At 46.9% G+C, this 16,963-nt stretch overlaps 1 protein-coding gene across 1 annotated transcript in view; it reads left to right on the forward strand.

Moving 5' to 3' along the window:
- Positions 1-15,518, forward strand: part of LOC146348957 (DEP domain-containing mTOR-interacting protein-like) — a 50,781-nt gene extending 35,263 nt beyond the window's left edge. The window contains exons 7-9 of the mRNA XM_084848416.1: positions 2,469-2,539; positions 9,166-9,270; positions 15,074-15,518. Coding sequence (XP_084704542.1) covers positions 2,469-2,539; positions 9,166-9,270; positions 15,074-15,199 — 302 coding nt within the window. The 3' untranslated portion in view covers positions 15,200-15,518. The remainder of the gene's footprint in view (positions 1-2,468; positions 2,540-9,165; positions 9,271-15,073) is intronic.
- The last annotated feature ends 1,445 nt before the right edge of the window (positions 15,519-16,963 follow it).

Genomic DNA, 16,963 nt, shown 5'->3' on the forward strand with positions numbered 1-16,963 from the left:
ATGGGGAGGAGCAGGAGAGTAGTTTTGTGACTGACAGCTGTAGGTTTCAGCCAGGGAATCACTTTACCAGGATCCTCCTTTTTACTTCCAGTCACAGTGCTTTGGGGGAGGGATGCAGGAGGAACTTAATCAATTGTTATCAATGGAGCGGAAGACAAAAAGCCTCAAACTGTTTTCATTTATCACAACTCCCTACACCTGACACCTATCCTTCTGACAATTTGCAGGGTTTTTACCTAGGGGCACCTGTACAGTGTGTGCATAGAAACCCCCCTACCCCCACCCACGCAAACACACACACACACACACACACACGGAGGGAAGCAAATCCATTCCCTGAAAACTTCAAAGAATCCCCTGGCATAATTGCCCCTGCACCTGCCTGTCTGGCATTCGGCAAACTTAATCCCTTCCGGAGGGGCAACTACAATTGAAAATGTCCTCCAATTCTGCCAAGGAATACAAAAAGGTATAAGCATCCCCTTTAAAAAAGCAACCCTTGAAGTATAAAGGCACTTAGCTCAAAAACCTTAGCCCCTATTTATCTGGAATTTCTCAGGCTCCATCCACTCAGAAAGGGTGAAGCAGGCTTGTTTGAAGAAGGCTGGATGCGAATCAACCCACTTGCCAAAGTGCCTTTCCAAAGTGACAGCAGGGTCCATATTTGATTTTGTCTTTGTTGCACATTCCTCTAAAAAAGCAAGTTTCCTGGGCCTTGAATACATAGAAGAAGCAGGACAGAAGGCAAAGGCCTTTTAGTCTGCTTTACATGAGACTGCCCCATGCTCTTTAAATGTGCTGATTTCAAAATCTGTCTTGTCCTGCTCATTTGAAATGGGTATTAAAGCCCATTTGGTGAATGCTTTAAAATACATTCTAGGTTTGAGCTAGGGCTTTAGAGCATGCAGTTTTTGAGCTAAAGAGCTCTTGACCAATTTCTCAGCACTTAGAACAGTACATGAGAGAGGCAGGCTCTTCTCTGCGGATGCGGGTCACTGCCAAATAGCAGTAATCATGCAGGAAGGGGTGATAGGTGGATGACGTCCACTGTAAAGACAGCAGGTGGGAGGGAGTACTTAACCCTCCCCCCCGTCACTTTCCTCCCCCCCCCCGGTAATTTTTGCTCCAACTGGACTTGGAATAAATAAGAATATTTATACAGTGCCTCGATATCCAGGTGAGGTTGAGAATGAAGTGGCTGGGAGAGGATTGCAGGGGGACAGCAGCTGGGGGGAGAAGCATTCAGCACCCCACTCATGCCTTTGCTGGAAATTGCCCCCTTACCACTTGCTGGCTATTTGGTAGCAACCTGCATTTGAGGACTTGGGTCTACCACCATATCCATTCCACCCTATCTTCCTCCCTATCTTCATTAAAAAATAAATTGTATTATTATTATTATTCTTCAGCTTTTTGAGTATTTAAAAGCACTTCACATACTTGATCTATGCAATTGGGGCTGGCATCGGTAGTTGGCATTGTTGGGCACCTGCCAAGGCTGACACCCAAGCAAGGGGGTCCATTGCCACCCCCCAGAGCCACTTGCCCTCCTGCCCCTCCCCCTTGCTGTCACTGCCTGTTCACCTGCCCTAAGTGAGTGAAGCTGGGGAGACTCCAGCACCTCTTCCTGAGACCATGCCGGCTAGGGAGACTGTTGGGCCAGGGAGCGGTGGACGCTACACCAGCACCATTCCTATTCTGTCCCAAACACCCCACCTTCATACTCAAACCTGGAGGACTGCATTGTGGGGCACCTGGTCAGGGGGATAGAGTCATGTTGGGCCACTGCAACTTGACCTCCCTAGCCCCCATAGCAAATTAGAATCAGGGTGGAACCCTGTCCACACTTACTTGGGACTAAGGCAGGTGAAGTTAGCAGGACTTAATTCCAAAGCAATATTCTTAGGATTGGAGATGTTAGAAAGGGAGAGGGAGGGAGTCAGACAGACACACAGACACAGAGAGAGGCAGGCAGAGACAGACACACAGATCCACATATACACACCTTTCTTTGCTTTCCGATCTATTCTCCCTCCCAGCTCCCTTGTCTCTGTGTCTGAGAGCCTTTTCTGTCTTCCCAGCCCATTGCATTCATCAGCAGAGACATGGAAGGGAGAGCCTCGGAACATCCCGGCTGCAATAGATTCCCTTCCTCCCTCTTCCCAAAGTCTGTGCTGTGTTACAATGTATTTGAATCTCTTTTTAACATTGTAGAGGCCAGAGATACATACGCTCCTCTTCAAATTGTCTTTGACCTTGATGCAGGGGTGTGTGCATGCGTGTGTGTGTGTGTGTGTGTGTGTGTGCGTGCTTCCCCCCCCCCCCCGAAATACCTGCATGCAGGAAAAAGGCCTCTGTCTTTTCTCCTTAACATTCCTGATTCATTTGCCCAGTCACTATGCTGCATTACTCTTTTGCGTACCTGACTCTCAGATGAAATCTGTCATTCATTTCCTTCCCTCTCCAAGTCTTAAAGAAGCCTGTCACCAATGAAGAGCTCCTGACCCCTGGGGCGCCCTTTCTCAAGAAAACACTAACGGTAAGTGACCCCGGTCATCAGAACATTACATGAGCATTACTGTTGAAATAAATCCTTCTGACTGCTTGCTGTAGACTGAAGCCTCACCTAAGGGCAGGACGTGCAAGCGGAAGAATCAAGCGGTAAAGCTTTTTCCCTGGATGATACAGATGAGCCCCCAATGGATCAAACCAGCGGTCCGTCTAATTTGGCATTTTGCTTCCCTTGACGGAGAGTGAAATGCCTCTGGGAAGCCCACAAACAGGACATGAAAGTAACCGTTCTCCCCATCGGTTAACCCTTGCATTTCATATTCAGGGGTATATTGCTCTGGAACATGGAGGTTCTACTTAGCTTTCATGGCTGTTGCTAGACCTGTCCTCCTCTATGAATTTGTCTAATCCAGCCTTCCTCAATCTTGTGCCCTCCAAACGTGTCATGCTACAGTTGCAATCATCCCCAGCCAGCATGGCCAAAGCATTTGGGGGTTTGTCTTGCACTATTTTCCTGCAAGTCAAAAGATGGTCCTGAAGGAGACAGGCAATATCAGATGGCTCTTTGAAAAGAACAGGTCTCATGGAGAAAAGGGTTGTGTGGTTCCCAGCTGGGATAGGGGCAGAGCACTAAACTGGAGAACTCTACATTGCAGGGCCCTAGTGGTGTCTGAACTGTGGTTGGAGAAAGAAGCTACTGTTTGGGGCTCCTTGCAGCTGCATTAATTGGATTAAGCTGTATCGGAATTTCCTTATGTCATTCTGAAAATGGGGGTAGGATGGTGGTGGTGGGGTCAGTAAAGGTCATGGGAAGATGTCTTATACTGAGTCTATTCAACCCAGTATTGTCTATGCCACTCTTTCCCAACCTGGTGCCCTCCAGATTAATTAATTAATTAATTAAATTTCTATACCACCCCATAACCAAAGCTCTCTGGGCGGTTTACAGAAGTTAAAACATTAAAATACAATATACAAAGTTTAAAAGCCATTTACATAAAAGCACACAGACAATATACACAAACAACATATAACTAAGAACAACTTTGAACAGTCAGTCAGAACTAAAGACACATCCAGGACTTATTAAAGCTAATAATGTGCTGCCAAATGCCTGGGAAAAGAGATCGGTCTTAACTTGGTGCTGAAAAGATAACCATGTTGATGCCAGACAGACCTCATTGTGGAGCTTGTTCCACAGACTGGGGGCCACCACCAAGAAGGCCCTCTCCCTAGTTGCCACCTTCTGAACTTTCCTTGGAGGAGGCAACCGGAGGAGGAACTTAGATGCAGAGCGTAGTGTACGGGTCGGTTCATTTTGGGAGAGGTGTGCTGTCAGGGTTAGACTACAACTCTGAGCATCCCCAGTGCTGGGGGATGCTGGGAGTTGTAGTCCAACCCATTTGGAGGGTGTCAGGTTGGGGAAGGCTGGTTGTCCAACTGGCAATGGGTCTACTGAGTTTCCAGCTGGGCTCTTTCCTATCACCTGTGACCTTGTCCTTTTCACCTGGAGATGCTGGGAATTGAACCTGGGACTTTCTGAATGGCAAGCAGATGTTCTAATGCTGAGCCCTCTCTGGTCCTAGAGCATCATGTGCAGTTAAAAAAATCATTGGATAGATCAAAAGGAAGCCCTGCTCCTGTTTTGTCCTTTCTCTCCCTCTCTGCCATGCCGTTTCTTCACTTCTGAACTTGTCCTGCCCTGCAAATCCCTGGGTCTTCTGGGGACATCTTTTGTCCTTTCATGGCTTGTTGCCTCTCCTTGCTGAAGCAGCTGCTGCTGCATTAATCCTCTTGTTTTAAACCAGGTGAAGTCCCTTGAGAGATGCCCTCCCGCCACCCGCACCCCCTGAGATGCTTCTAGGTACTCTAAAAGGAGCTTCTGTCATTGTGCATGAAAGCCCAGTTTCTTTTTTCAAGGTGATCATGGAAGACACTAAGGAGCATGCTGAGCAGGCGGGTATATGCTCACGCCATGACAGTGGGTCCTCCTGGGACCCACCTGCACCTCTCACTCTCCGAGACTGGTGGTGTGCTAGGCGCAGTAGGCCTTGAACTAGAATCCTGGTGGTTCATAGAACCATAGAATCGTAGGGTTGGAAGGGGCCTACAAGGCCATCAAGTCCAGCCCCCTGCTCAGTGCAGGAATCCAAGTCAAAGCATCCCTGACAAATGGCTGTCCAGCTTCATCTTGAAAGCCTCCAGTGTGGGAATGCCCACCACCTCCCTAGGGAATTAGTTCCATTGTCGTATTGCTCTCACAGTCAGGACGTTTTTCCTGATGTTCAGCCGGAATCGGGCTTCCTGTAACTTGAGCCCATTATTCCGTGTCCTGCACTCCGGGATGATCGAGAAGAGATCCTGGCCTTCCTCTCTGTGACAATCTTTCAAGTACTTGAAGAGCGCAATCCTATCTCCCCTTAGTCTTCTGTTCTCAAGGCTAAACATACCCAGTTCTTTCGGTCTCTCCTCAGAGGGCTTTGTTTCCAGTCCCTTGATCATCTTCGTTGCCTTCCTCTGAACCCTCTCCAGCTTGTCTGCATCCTTCTTAAAGTGTTCGCACATGCTTTGCGCCATCGGGTCAGAGGAGAGAGCTGCAGGTGGTTTGAGCTGGGATGATCGGGACACAGTTCAAATCCTCCTGCCCTCCTGGCAGCCTCATCACTGCCTGCTGTTTAGCTCTCTGTACCCACGTTGTGTGTGCCTCCAGCTGGGCTTGCGGAGTTCAGAAGCTGGCACCTTACCTCCTAGGCCACTGGCGTTCTGTTTCCTCTCCAGGTCCAGCAGGCTGAACTCCATGCTTTGAGAGTGCCACCTAGGGCTACAGTCAGGGGTGTAGTGATAAAATTTGAAGTTCCACATCTCATCGTGACAGTCCCCATAGCCACACCTCCAAGAAGAGTCAAAAAGCGCAGGCAGCTGTAATGATCCATATCCTCAGATTGGTTCTAGCAGTTCTCATCTCCACCTGGAACAGGTCTTTGGTAAAGCTCATGGGTCTTAGTTGCCCATTCAAGTTGCCCATACTTTGCATTACAACAGAGACAGCTCACAACAGTGTATGGTTTCTGGGAAAGTCCAGCCCTCCTAATTGTGAGGACCACAGCTAAGTTCATAGGGAACAAGAAAGTCTCTGAGGGCGGGGGGCAGATAACATCACTGCCTGTCAGGACTGAGACTGGGGGGGCCCTTGCGGTTTCTGGTGATTCTGATTCTGGTTCAGGGCTGGAACTGGAACGGTTAGACCAGAGAGCATAGGAGGAAACTCCCTAAGAATCTCCAGGAGTTGAGGAAGAACCTTCCCAAGGCCTTGACAACTAGGTGGCCCAAGCCGAGACACTGCCCCCCTCCTATGGGAAACCTAGTCCTTTCTGAGGAGGAGGAGGAGGAGGGGCGTAACTTGGCTGGTGCAAGGGCGTGTCGTTGGTCTAAGTGGGCGGAGGTAGGGAGTGGCCTGAGACCAAAATAGCCTCCCACCAGAGCATCCTCCAAAGGGGGCCTCCCTAAGGGAGGGGCATATGTCACTTCTTGGGTTTCACGGAAGCTGCCTATCATCAGGTGGGTGAAAACTTCTCTCCCTTGCAAAAGCCTTCCCTAACAGAGAGCTCGGGATTAGCTATTTGCGCCCTGGGGTGGTCTTTGAGTTTCACTGAAGCTGTATTGTGGGAAAGCTCGCCATTAGCCTAACAAAAGCCGTGACTTGCCTGAGTCTCTGTTATGTTGATTGTGTAAAGGGAGGGCAATTCATTCTTACATCGCCCCTGGGAAGGAAAAAGTCCCGGCGTGTTGACCCCATGAGCTGCAGTGCCAGCCTGCCTGAACATTCAGTCAGCTGTCCCCGAGGGCCAAATCCCCCACCGCCAAGCCCTATTAATGCCCTAGCCTTGGAGCTCACTCCTCAGTTAAAAAAGCTTGTCTCTAGTGTGAGCACACTGCTTGCCTGCTCCTTCGGATCCTGACCTCTGCCTGACTTGCCTACACACCTGCCTCTGGCCTCACTAGCCATAGTTTGCTGTCCTGGAACTCAACCCTCCCTGCTTTGGAGCCCACAACTTCTTCTGGGCCACTTAGATGACCAGGCCTTAAAAAAAAAGAAGCAGAAGCAGAAATCTCATGGACCAAGAGGCAAAGTGTGGGGAGGGGGATTGGACTCATAGAATCATAGAATCATAGAATAGTAGGGCTGGAAGGGGCCCACAAGGCCATCGAGTCCAACCCCCTGCTCAATGCAGGAATCCAAGTCAGAGCATCCCTGACAAATGGCTGTCCAGCCTCATCTTAAAGGCCTCCAGTGTGGGAGAGCCCACCACCTCCCTAGGTAATTGGTTCCATTGTCGTATTGCTCTTACAGTCAGGAAGTTTTTCCTGATGTTCAGCCGGAATCTGGCTTCCTGTAACTTGAGCCCATTATTCCGTGTCCTGCACTCTGGGATGATCAAGAAGAGATCCTGGCCTTCTTCTCTGTGACAACCTTTCAAGTACTTGAAGAGTGCTATCATATCTCCCCTCAGTCTTCTCTTCTCAAGGCTAAACATGCCCAGTTCTTTCAGTCTCTCTTCATAGGGCTTTCTTTCCAGTCCCCTGATCATCTTTGTTGCCCTCCTTTGAACCCTCTCCAGTTTGTCTGCATCCTTCTTAAAGTGTGGTGCCCAGAACTGGACACAGTACTCCAGATGAGGCCTAACCAGTGCTGAGTAGAGTGGAACTAGTACTTCCCTGGATTTGGAAGCGATGCTTCTATGAATGCAGCCCAAAATAGCATTTGTCTTTTTTGCAGCCACATCACATTGTTGGCTCATATTCAGCTTGTGATCGACAACAATTCCAAGATCCTTCTCGCTCGTAGTGTGGTTGAGCCACGTATCCCCCATCTTGTAACTGTGCATTTGGTTTCTTTTTCCTAGGTGCAGAACTTGGCATTTGTCCCTATTCAATGTCATTCTGTTGTTTTCTGCCCAGCGCTCCAGTCTATCCAGATCACTTTGAATTTTGTTTCTGTCTTCCAAAGTATTAGCTATCCCTCCCAATTTTGTGTCATCTGCAAATTTGATCAGCATTCCCTGCACCTCCTCCTCCAAGTCATTAATAAAAATGTTGAAGAGCACTGGGCCCAGGACTGAGCCCTGCGGTACCCCGCTCGTTACCTCTCCCCAGCTTGAGAAGGTCCCATTGAGAAGCACTCTTTGAGTCCGATTCTGTAGCCAACTGTGGATCCACCGGACCATTGTTTCATCTAGCCCACTTTGAGCTAGTTTGCTCATCAGGATATCATGGGGCACTTTGTCGAAAGCTTTGCTGAAGTCGAGGTATATGATGTCTACAGCATTCCCACGGTCTACAAGGGAGGTTACTTGATCAAAAAATGAGATCAGATTTGTCTGGCAGGACTTGTTTTTGACAAATCCATGTTGGCTTCGAGTAATCACGGCATTGTTGTCAAGGTGCTTCCAGATGGATTGCTTTATGATCTGCTCCAGAATTTTCCCAGGGATTGATGTCAGACTGACTGGTCTGTAGTTCCCAGGTTCCTCCTTTTTACCCTTTTTGAAGATAGGGACAACGTTAGCCCTCCTCCAGTCATCTGGCACTTCCCCGGTCCTCCATGATTTCTCAAAGAGAATAGACAGCGGTTCTGAGAGTTCTTCTGCCAGTTCCTTTATGACTCTAGGATGCAGTTCATCTGGCCCTGGAGATTTGAACTCATTCAAAGTCATTAGGTGTTCCTTGACCATATGCCTGTCGATCTCAAGCTGCAATCCTGCCCCTTCAGCCTGTACTTCGCCTTTGCCAGGGGGGTCATAGACCTTCTTTTGGGAGAAGACTGAGCCAAAGTAGGAATTGAGCACCTCTGCCTTTTCTTTGTCATCTGTTATTGTTTTGCCATCCTTATTTAATAGCTGAACCACCATTTCTTTCCTCTGCCTTTTACTATGCACATAGCTGAAGAAAGCCTTTTTGTTGTTTTTAACATCCCTTGCTAACCTCATCTCATTCTCAGCTTTAGCCTTCCTGACGCCATCCCTGCAATTCTTTGCTATCTGCCTGTACTCTTCCTTTGTTACTTGGCCTTCTTTCCACTTCCTATATGTGTCCTTTTTTGTTTTCAGGTCATCTCTAAGCTTTTTGTGAAGCCATATTGGCTTCTTCTGTTGTCTTCCACCTTTTCTTCTTGTTGGAATTGCTTGTGATTGTGCCTTGAGAATTTCCTTTTTTAAAAGCTCCCACCCATCTTGGACTCCTTTTCTCGCTAGCATCGCTTGCCATGGGACCTTACTGATCATTGTTCTGAGTTTATGAAAATCAGCTTTCCTAAAATCCAGGGTACGCGTTTGACTACACTCGGCTTTTGCTTCCCTTAGAACCAAGAACTCAAGTACAACATGGTCGCTTTCCCCCAGAGTTCCTGTAACTGCTACTTTATCCACTAAGTCATCTCTGTTGGTTAGGATCAAGTCAAGGATAGCCGATCCTCTAGTTCCTTCCTCTGCTTTCTGACTCAGCCCCCCCCGCTCACACGTCCCTTCCATATTGCTGATGGGTGGGGTTTCAGCATTGTAGAAAGAGCAGCATTCTGTGTTTTTACACCAAAGAGCATTTTTTGCAGGGTTGATGCAGAAACAGAACAATTGCTCTTGTCTGCCCTGCTGTTTACAGATTGTGGGAGATGCAGTTGGTTGGGGATTTGTGGTCCGTGGAGGTCAGCCTTGCCACATCCAGGCTGTAGATCCTGGAGGACCAGCTGCTGCGGCTGGCATGAAGGTAGGTACCAGTCTTAAGTTGAGCCTCATGAACTGAGCCTGCATGCAAGTTACTTCCCTTAAATCAGGGGTGGGGAACCTTTCTCAGTCCAAGGGCTGAACTCCCATCTGTGAATGGCCTTGAGGCCTGCATTACCCCTTGGGTGGGGCCAAAGGCAGAGTGGGTGGGACCAAAATGTGATTCTTTCTGGTTGTGAGCCTACTCACAAGTAAGCAGGACAAGCCTCTGTATGTCTACTCAGAAACAAAGGACTAAATCTCTCAGCAGCTCTTTCAAATACCAAGCCTCTGCATGTCTAATCAGAAGTAAGCAGGACAAGCCTCAGAAATAAGCAGGACTGAATCACTCAGGGTTTCTCCACACCAGGCTTTGTATCCTGCAGCTTACCGGGGCTTCTGCTTCCAGTTTCTTTGCAGGATTAAGACTGGCTCCTTACACGGGCTGACACAGGCTTTTTTTTCTGGGACTTCCATTGTCTGCAGTTTCTACATGTTTCATTATACAGCCACTAGATGGCACTGTGGTATAGCAAAACTGTGGAATTTCAGACAGCCATTAAAGTGGAATGACATGTATTACCCCATTATCACAATTTTTTTTAAAAAAAACTGGGATAAAGGTCAGAAAGCGTGGGAGATGCCCTGGAGGTTGACAACATCTTGTCAAGGACCCGCAAACCTCAGTGAGTGACTAATCATAAGCGTGCAATAAAACCTTGTGTAGAAATGCTCTCAGTCCCTGGGCACTACACCCTCTCCCTGGCAGGGAAAAGCTCTGATCTCCAATCAGTTACTGATTGGAGATCAGAGCTTTTTTCTGCCAGGAGAGGAGATGCAGCCCAGGGATGCGCAAATCAGCAAAACATGAGCTTGTTGAAGTTCTCCAGACTCCTCCTTGAAACTCATTTTGACTCGTGTGCATACCGGATTGTGAGCTTGTTTGCTTGCTTTTTTCCCTTTCAGCAAATATTTGTGTGTATTTTCATATGTATTTTTTGCATCCATTGTGCAAATTTCTGAAATGTTTTCTCCCACTGATTAAAGCACGCTAGTGTGCATTTTTCAAAAGTGCATGTTTTTCATGCACATTTTTCAAATGTATGCATTGCATTTTGGAACTCATTTTTTTATTCTGTGAATCGCATTGCAAGCTCAGAAATGTAGGGTCTTTGACTGCAGATTATATTCAGGTTCAGGTCTGGGAAGTGCGAATTGGGTAAATTCTGGTCAAAAGCAAACTGGAATTAATTTCTCATACATCCCTAGTGTGGCCTGGGGGAGAAGATAGCAGGCTGGATGGGGAACTTGTATCAGCCTGTGGAACCCCATGCCTGCCTTAAAGGTGCTTAGCCAAACATAATTGGCAAGTCCCCAAAGATTTTCAGGTCTGACTCTTCTCCCTTTCAAGAAAGGACCCTCACCTCTATGCACCACCTACCCACCGATTGTAAGAGCTTGGAAAACTTTTCATTGCACAGGCAAAGTCCTGACCTGAACAGGAAACTCGGATTGTCCTTCCTGCTGAGCTGAGCCAGCAGCCAGCCTGCATGAGCAGAGTTACTCCATTACATGGGAATGCTTTACTGCCTAGGGAGGTACTCCAGTCTGGCCGTTCACCTCACAGGGTAGCTGGCTTCCTGGTCTTGTGTTGGCAGATCCTTACACAGATCAATAGTTGCCAAATCACAGTGCGGTGCTGGAGAGTGGGTCTGTCATAGCAAGGGCCAGAAGATTTGAGTGAGTGAGCCAAGCCACAACCTACTGAGCTTGGTAGGGTCAGTCATTTCTTAATCAATCGGACCAGGAGAAAAAACAATAATTGTCAGGATTCCTTTTGCCCCCACTGAATTTCAAATGCTGGATCAAACACAGACAAGAGGCTTCAGTCTGCAGCTTTTAATGCATACTTCAGAGTGCGAATTCAGATGCGAATTCTCAGTGACTCTCAGCCTACAAGGAAATGCCTTCAGGGGGTTCAAAAGATAGCTAAGGAAGTTGCCCGCTGTTTGAAAGGAAGGCGGACTCACTAGCCTAACTTAAAGGGTGTGTGTGGGGGAGGTCTCTGTCTCTCTCATGAGGTTTCTGGGTGCAGCTGTTCATGCAAGGCCAATCGGGTAGACCGTCTAAGTTCCACCCTGGCCTTCTCCTTCTTTGCTCTGCGTCTGCGCCTTGGCATTAATTCAGACTCCCCAAACCCCGCCTCTCCCTGTTCGCTATCTCTCATGGAGGGGGGAGGGTGAAGAGGGACCCTCATCCTCCGCCAGCTGGACCTTTGACACCTGAGAAGCCGGCCCAGTAATGTCTGGACTAGCCTGGGAAAATACCTCCCCCATGTCTGGCAGTTCTTCAGAATCTGAACTACTAACCCACGCCCTGTGCTCAGAAACACTCCTGACAATAATACCTTTGCTTGCAAACGAGGTGCTCGCACAAACACACTCTGCATATAAGGCAAGGGTGGGCAACTTGTATCCATCCAGATTTTTTGGCCTACAACTCCCACAGTGCCTCACCATTGGCTATGCTGGCTAAGGCTGATGGGAATTGGAGGCCAAAATATGTGAAGGACCACAAGTTGCTCACCCCTGATATAAGGCAAAGGCCATCCACTGAATCGTATCCTTTACTAGTTGAATTAGGGGTTGGCCAAACTGGCAATGAGTGTGGCAGATAGGGATGTCTTTCTTCTCTCTTGTCTACCCAGTTCATATGTAAAGCGGGTGGTGGGGAGGCCTGATTAAGGTGGAGCTGAAAGTTCTCCATGGATAATGTTTTGGCTTGGTTGGGGGTGGGGTAAGCAAAAGGAGGACCGAATCCCCTGGAAAACATCTGGGGTTGTAAAGTTATGTGGGGATGAAACTCACTGCTACCATCTGGCAGCTGCCATTTTTCTTTCCCAACAGCCCTTGGGGGTGATACTATGTCATCATAGCATCACTCCTGGGGGCTTTTAGAAATCATCCCCCCCCCCCGCAACCAGGATTTCATTTCGAACCACACTCATTCCAGGGAATTATGGGAAAATAAGGATGGTAGTTGCCAGCCTAAGTTTTGCCTCCTCTTTCACACCATCATTCCCTCCACCCACCCACACAGACGAACACAATTTGGCTGAGCGTTCTCTTCTGAGAACATTTGCAGCAGTGCTGGCCAGGTCGACGCCTAAGCTAAGCAGATCTAGGCTGCGTGAAGAGCCCCACTATAGCACCTAGAAGCTGACGGATGAGTTAGTGCTGATAGAGGTAGAAGTATACGGCTTAATTCAACAAGCAAATCCTCTCTGTCTACTCAAGCACGAAAGGCAATAAATGACACCTGAGACCACCAAACCAAAAGTAAGGGGTTTTTGCACTCCTTGCTAGAGATCAGTTCCTCAGGAATGAAGCTGGGGGGTGGGGGAGTGTTGATGGCTTTGCTGCCTAAAGGCTTTGCAGAGAAAGAAACAAGGGATGGTTTATAGAAATGCACTTTTGCTATCTTTCCAATCAGTTTGATGAATTTTTGAAAGAATGGGATTCTCGAAAGACTAATAGAATAGGTACATGTGAGCCAGTCTCACTGGATCATGAAGAGCTGTTTCTTTTAAATGGGATTCTGATTTTATAAAATGTATGTATTTTAAATTTATTTTTAGGCCGCCTTTAAGGGTAGACCTCTCTCAAGGTAGTGTACAAGAAGAAAACAATGCAAAACGATGCGAAAACAAATACAATAGAAAATCAATAAATATTCAATAACATGCTATAAAAACTGATAATGCCAAGAAAACCTGCAGCCCACAGACTATAGAAAGGCCAGTGAAAACAGGTGGGACTTCAGAGCTTTCCTGAAGCCCTGCAAAGAAGGGGCCTGACCAAGCCCTGATGGAAACTGACCCCATTGGTGTGGGGACCCCTGTGAAAAGGCCCTCTCTCTTGAACTTACCAGTCTAACCACCTTGGTGATGATGAGAAAATTAAACCTCTTGCTCAGGTTCCTTTCTGGTTGAGAGTTACATCCTTGCTCCTAAAAGGAGGGTGGCTTATTCTGCAGAGTTTTCTGTAGAAATCCATTTTGTTCTCCTTCCTAGTACAGCACTTAATATATATTCATATATATTCACACTGGTGAAAGTGTTTGAGTAGGCTTGCTTTATTACTCCATGACATCTGGGTACTCACTGTTTAAATCATTCTCACATGCAAAACACCGGTATTGAAATAAAGCTGCCCTCCAGTCAGCCATTTGCTTGGCCTGTCTCCCACCACCTGCAATATAGGGAGGAGCATACTGTCTTAACTAGCAAAGTTATTTTAAGGATTACTGTGATAATGTATGCAAAGCATTTTGGATATACACAGAAGTGCTACATACTATTATGTTTATCATTTCACACTGACTTCTTCATGAGCTCTTAGCTGCTTTCTTGAACTGCTTAGAGGTGATGTGGAGATTGTGAGCTACCATTGCCAGCCAGACAACAATGGCCTTTTCTCAGATACTCCATTCCTGTTCTCTCCCATTCCAGTTTTCCATTATTTTCCCCAGTAGATACTTAGTATTCTGTGGCCACTGGGCATGCTCAGTCCTCATCAGGCTGTTTTTGAGAGGGTTCTTTTTTTTTGGGGGGGGGTGCTCCTAAAGATTTCCAGAATTCTGAGTCCACATCCCAACTAAACCTCTAGCATGCCTAGAGATTTGGGAACATAGGGAGGTGACTTACACTCAGTCAGATTATTTGTTCATCTACCCATTGTTTAGTCTGACTGGCAGCAGTTCTCAGGGTCTCGGGCCAAGAAAGTCCTTTTCCATCACATGTGACCTGAACCTTTTAACTGGAGATGTGAAGGACTTAACCTGTGGGATGTTCTGTGGGCAAAGCGTGTGTTCTACCACTCAGCTATGAGCCTCCTACAACTGTCCATGCCTTGGGATTCTCAGTCTATTTTTGGTCCCTGTCAGTTTTGCATGTGTTGAATCTGTCTGTTCCATCCTGTTTCTGCATCAGCCTGCAATTTCTTTTTAAACTGCACCCCCCAAAAATCACATTTTAAATGGAATGTATTTTTCCTGAAATAAATTTGCATGCTTTTTTTATTCCTGAAATTCTTGTAGGCTTTTCCCATGGAAAACACATTTTGTACACATTTTTTGAGCTAACAACTGCATCATAAATGTTCAGAGAAATACACCCCCCACAGGATATGATGATGATGGTGAAATGTGTTTTTAGCTACCCAGGAAATTCCACAGGTGTTTCACCTGACTGACATTCTTTTAGGGATGGGTGAGCATGCAAGGTACAAGTCATTGCAGTTTTTCAAATTCTTCCCAAACGCGTTTTGCCTTGTTTGCATTTCTATATGCAATGCAAGTATCTTTCTTCTCCAATTGGGAAAAAACATGTATTTTTAAAAGTGTGCATTTCCCCCCAATTGAAAAAAATACGTATTTTTACAAATGTGCATTTTTCCCAATCAAAAATACACATTTAATCCTGTAGGCTAAAGCATGAAAATATGAATTTTGGGGAGGGGGGATTTATGCATGTGCACAAGTGAGTAAATGCACATTTTTGGAAGTGCACAGTTGTGCATATGTGCACTTTCGAATGCAAAGGCAAGTTTGGGAAATTGCAAAAATTTCCAGAGAAATACGTTTTGCTCACTTTCGGGGTTGCATGGGACATGTTCACATGATTTGCAAACAGGAGCAAAATTCTTGTACATTGCTAGATTCTTTCAATCAATTCCCATCAAATTTCACTTTAGGCAGAATTTAGTGAAACTCCAGGTGTAACATCTCTTCTGTTTCCCTCACTTTAGGTATGCCAGTTTGTGTATTCTGTGAACGGGATGTATGTTTTACATTTGGACTATCAGACCATCAGCAGCCTCATCATGACAGGACCTCGAACTCTTGTCCTGGAAGTTATGGAAGCCATTGAATGAATGCAAAGGCACACACTGGTCTTGCTTCTCCACACATACACAAACGTTTGTCTGAGACCGGACCCACACTTGGTTAACCAGGAATAAGCCATTCTGGGATGTGACTCCTCTAAAACCTGAAGGGGTGTTTTAACTTACGCCAATGGGAGATGGAGCATGTCTCTTAGATTCTGAAGTCTTCTTGAAGGTGGGCATGTAAAAACACCAAGAATCTTTTCATATAGAGAAAAGGGTTTATAGTGAAGCAGGATTCCCTGTAAAAGAAGAGTAATAAATAAATGTAATTATGAACAGTTAGTAGTTCATAAAAATGTTACCAAAATACAGTGATATCCCACTTGTATTGTCTGTCCACCATAGAAAACAGAATGAATTCTTCCCTAGAATGGAGAAGATGACAACCACTCAGATATCCTTACCTGACTTCACTGTGCCAGCCAGCCAGCCATGCACTCTCCTTGTGTACTCCATTTCATTCCCCTTCCTCATCACTGCCATTATTTTCTTCAACAGTCACCCAGCATTCTGTTGCCACTGAGCACGCTCGGTCTTCAATAGGCTGGGGGAGGGGGTTGGGAGCGGGGAGGGCGTTCTAAACATTTGTGTACTTTTGCAAAACTTGGAGTTCCCCCGAGCATGCTGACACCTCCCTTTTGTTTCTCAGTTGTCCTGTTTCACCTACAATTTTGTTGGCACTCACCAGCTGAGTTTGGTATTAGAAGGAGTGATAATACTTTGCATAGATGTAATGCTCTAGGGAGTTCAGTGAGCTTCACATAATTCTCTCAGTAGTTCTTACAACAGGACTGTAAAAGGAATAGGGTGAGTCCCGCACCAACAGGTATCTGAATGGAAAACACAGCTTTCAGTTGAGGTGGAAGCATTTTCTGAGAGGATCCATGACCTGATGCTTTCTGGCAAGTTCTCGGCCCATTCCAGAAATATGTGAAATGCATAAACAGTGGGTGCAGCATGGCCCAGGGTTTTCCCAGTCACACTAAGCCTGCCTTACATTCCAGTAGGTTTCTAGTTCATTAAGGGGATATTGCTAGGCACTTGGTCTCTCAGAGGCCTTGGAGCAAATGAGAGGACACTTAGTGTTCCCTGGGGGACCTCTTCCCGGTTACTCTAGGCTTCCTCTGAGTATGCGAGGGGTGGGCATTTCTTCACACAGCGCATAGTTAAACTGTGGAATTTGCTACCACAGGAAGTAGTGATGGCCACTAGTTTGGATGGCTTTAAAAGGGGGTTGGACAAATTCCTGGAGGAAAAGGCTATCAATGGCTACTAGTCCTGATGGCTCTGTGCTACCTCCAGTACCAGAGGCAGTGAGCCTATGTACACCAATTGCTGGGGAACATGGGTGGGATGGTGCTGTTGCCCTCATGCCCTGCTTGTGGGTTCCTGGTCAACAGCTGGTTGGCCACTGTGCAAACAGAATGCTGGACTAGATGGACCCTTGGTCTGATCCAGCAGGGCTCTTCTTATGTTCTTAACCCAGGTCATCCCAGGAGGGTGCTCCTTTGCTCACGTCCTGCCTGTTGGCTTCCCACTGGGGCATCTGACTGACCACGGTAGGAACAGAATGTTGGGCTAGATAGACCTTAGTCCGTTCCAGCACAGCGTTTCTTATGTTCTTATCCCCAGTCATGCTATATCCATCTCCCATAGGCCTACATGTGCAGTCCCATGACTGTGGGGCTTGTGGAATTGGTAATATGACTGGCTTGTCATGGATTAGAGGCCTTGAAGTATGTGGAGAGC

The sequence above is a fragment of the Heloderma suspectum genome, chromosome 4 (assembly GCF_057233095.1).
Source record: "Heloderma suspectum isolate Gila_16-S chromosome 4, 16-S_ref, whole genome shotgun sequence".
In the NCBI taxonomy this organism is placed as follows: Eukaryota; Metazoa; Chordata; class Lepidosauria; order Squamata; family Helodermatidae; genus Heloderma; species Heloderma suspectum.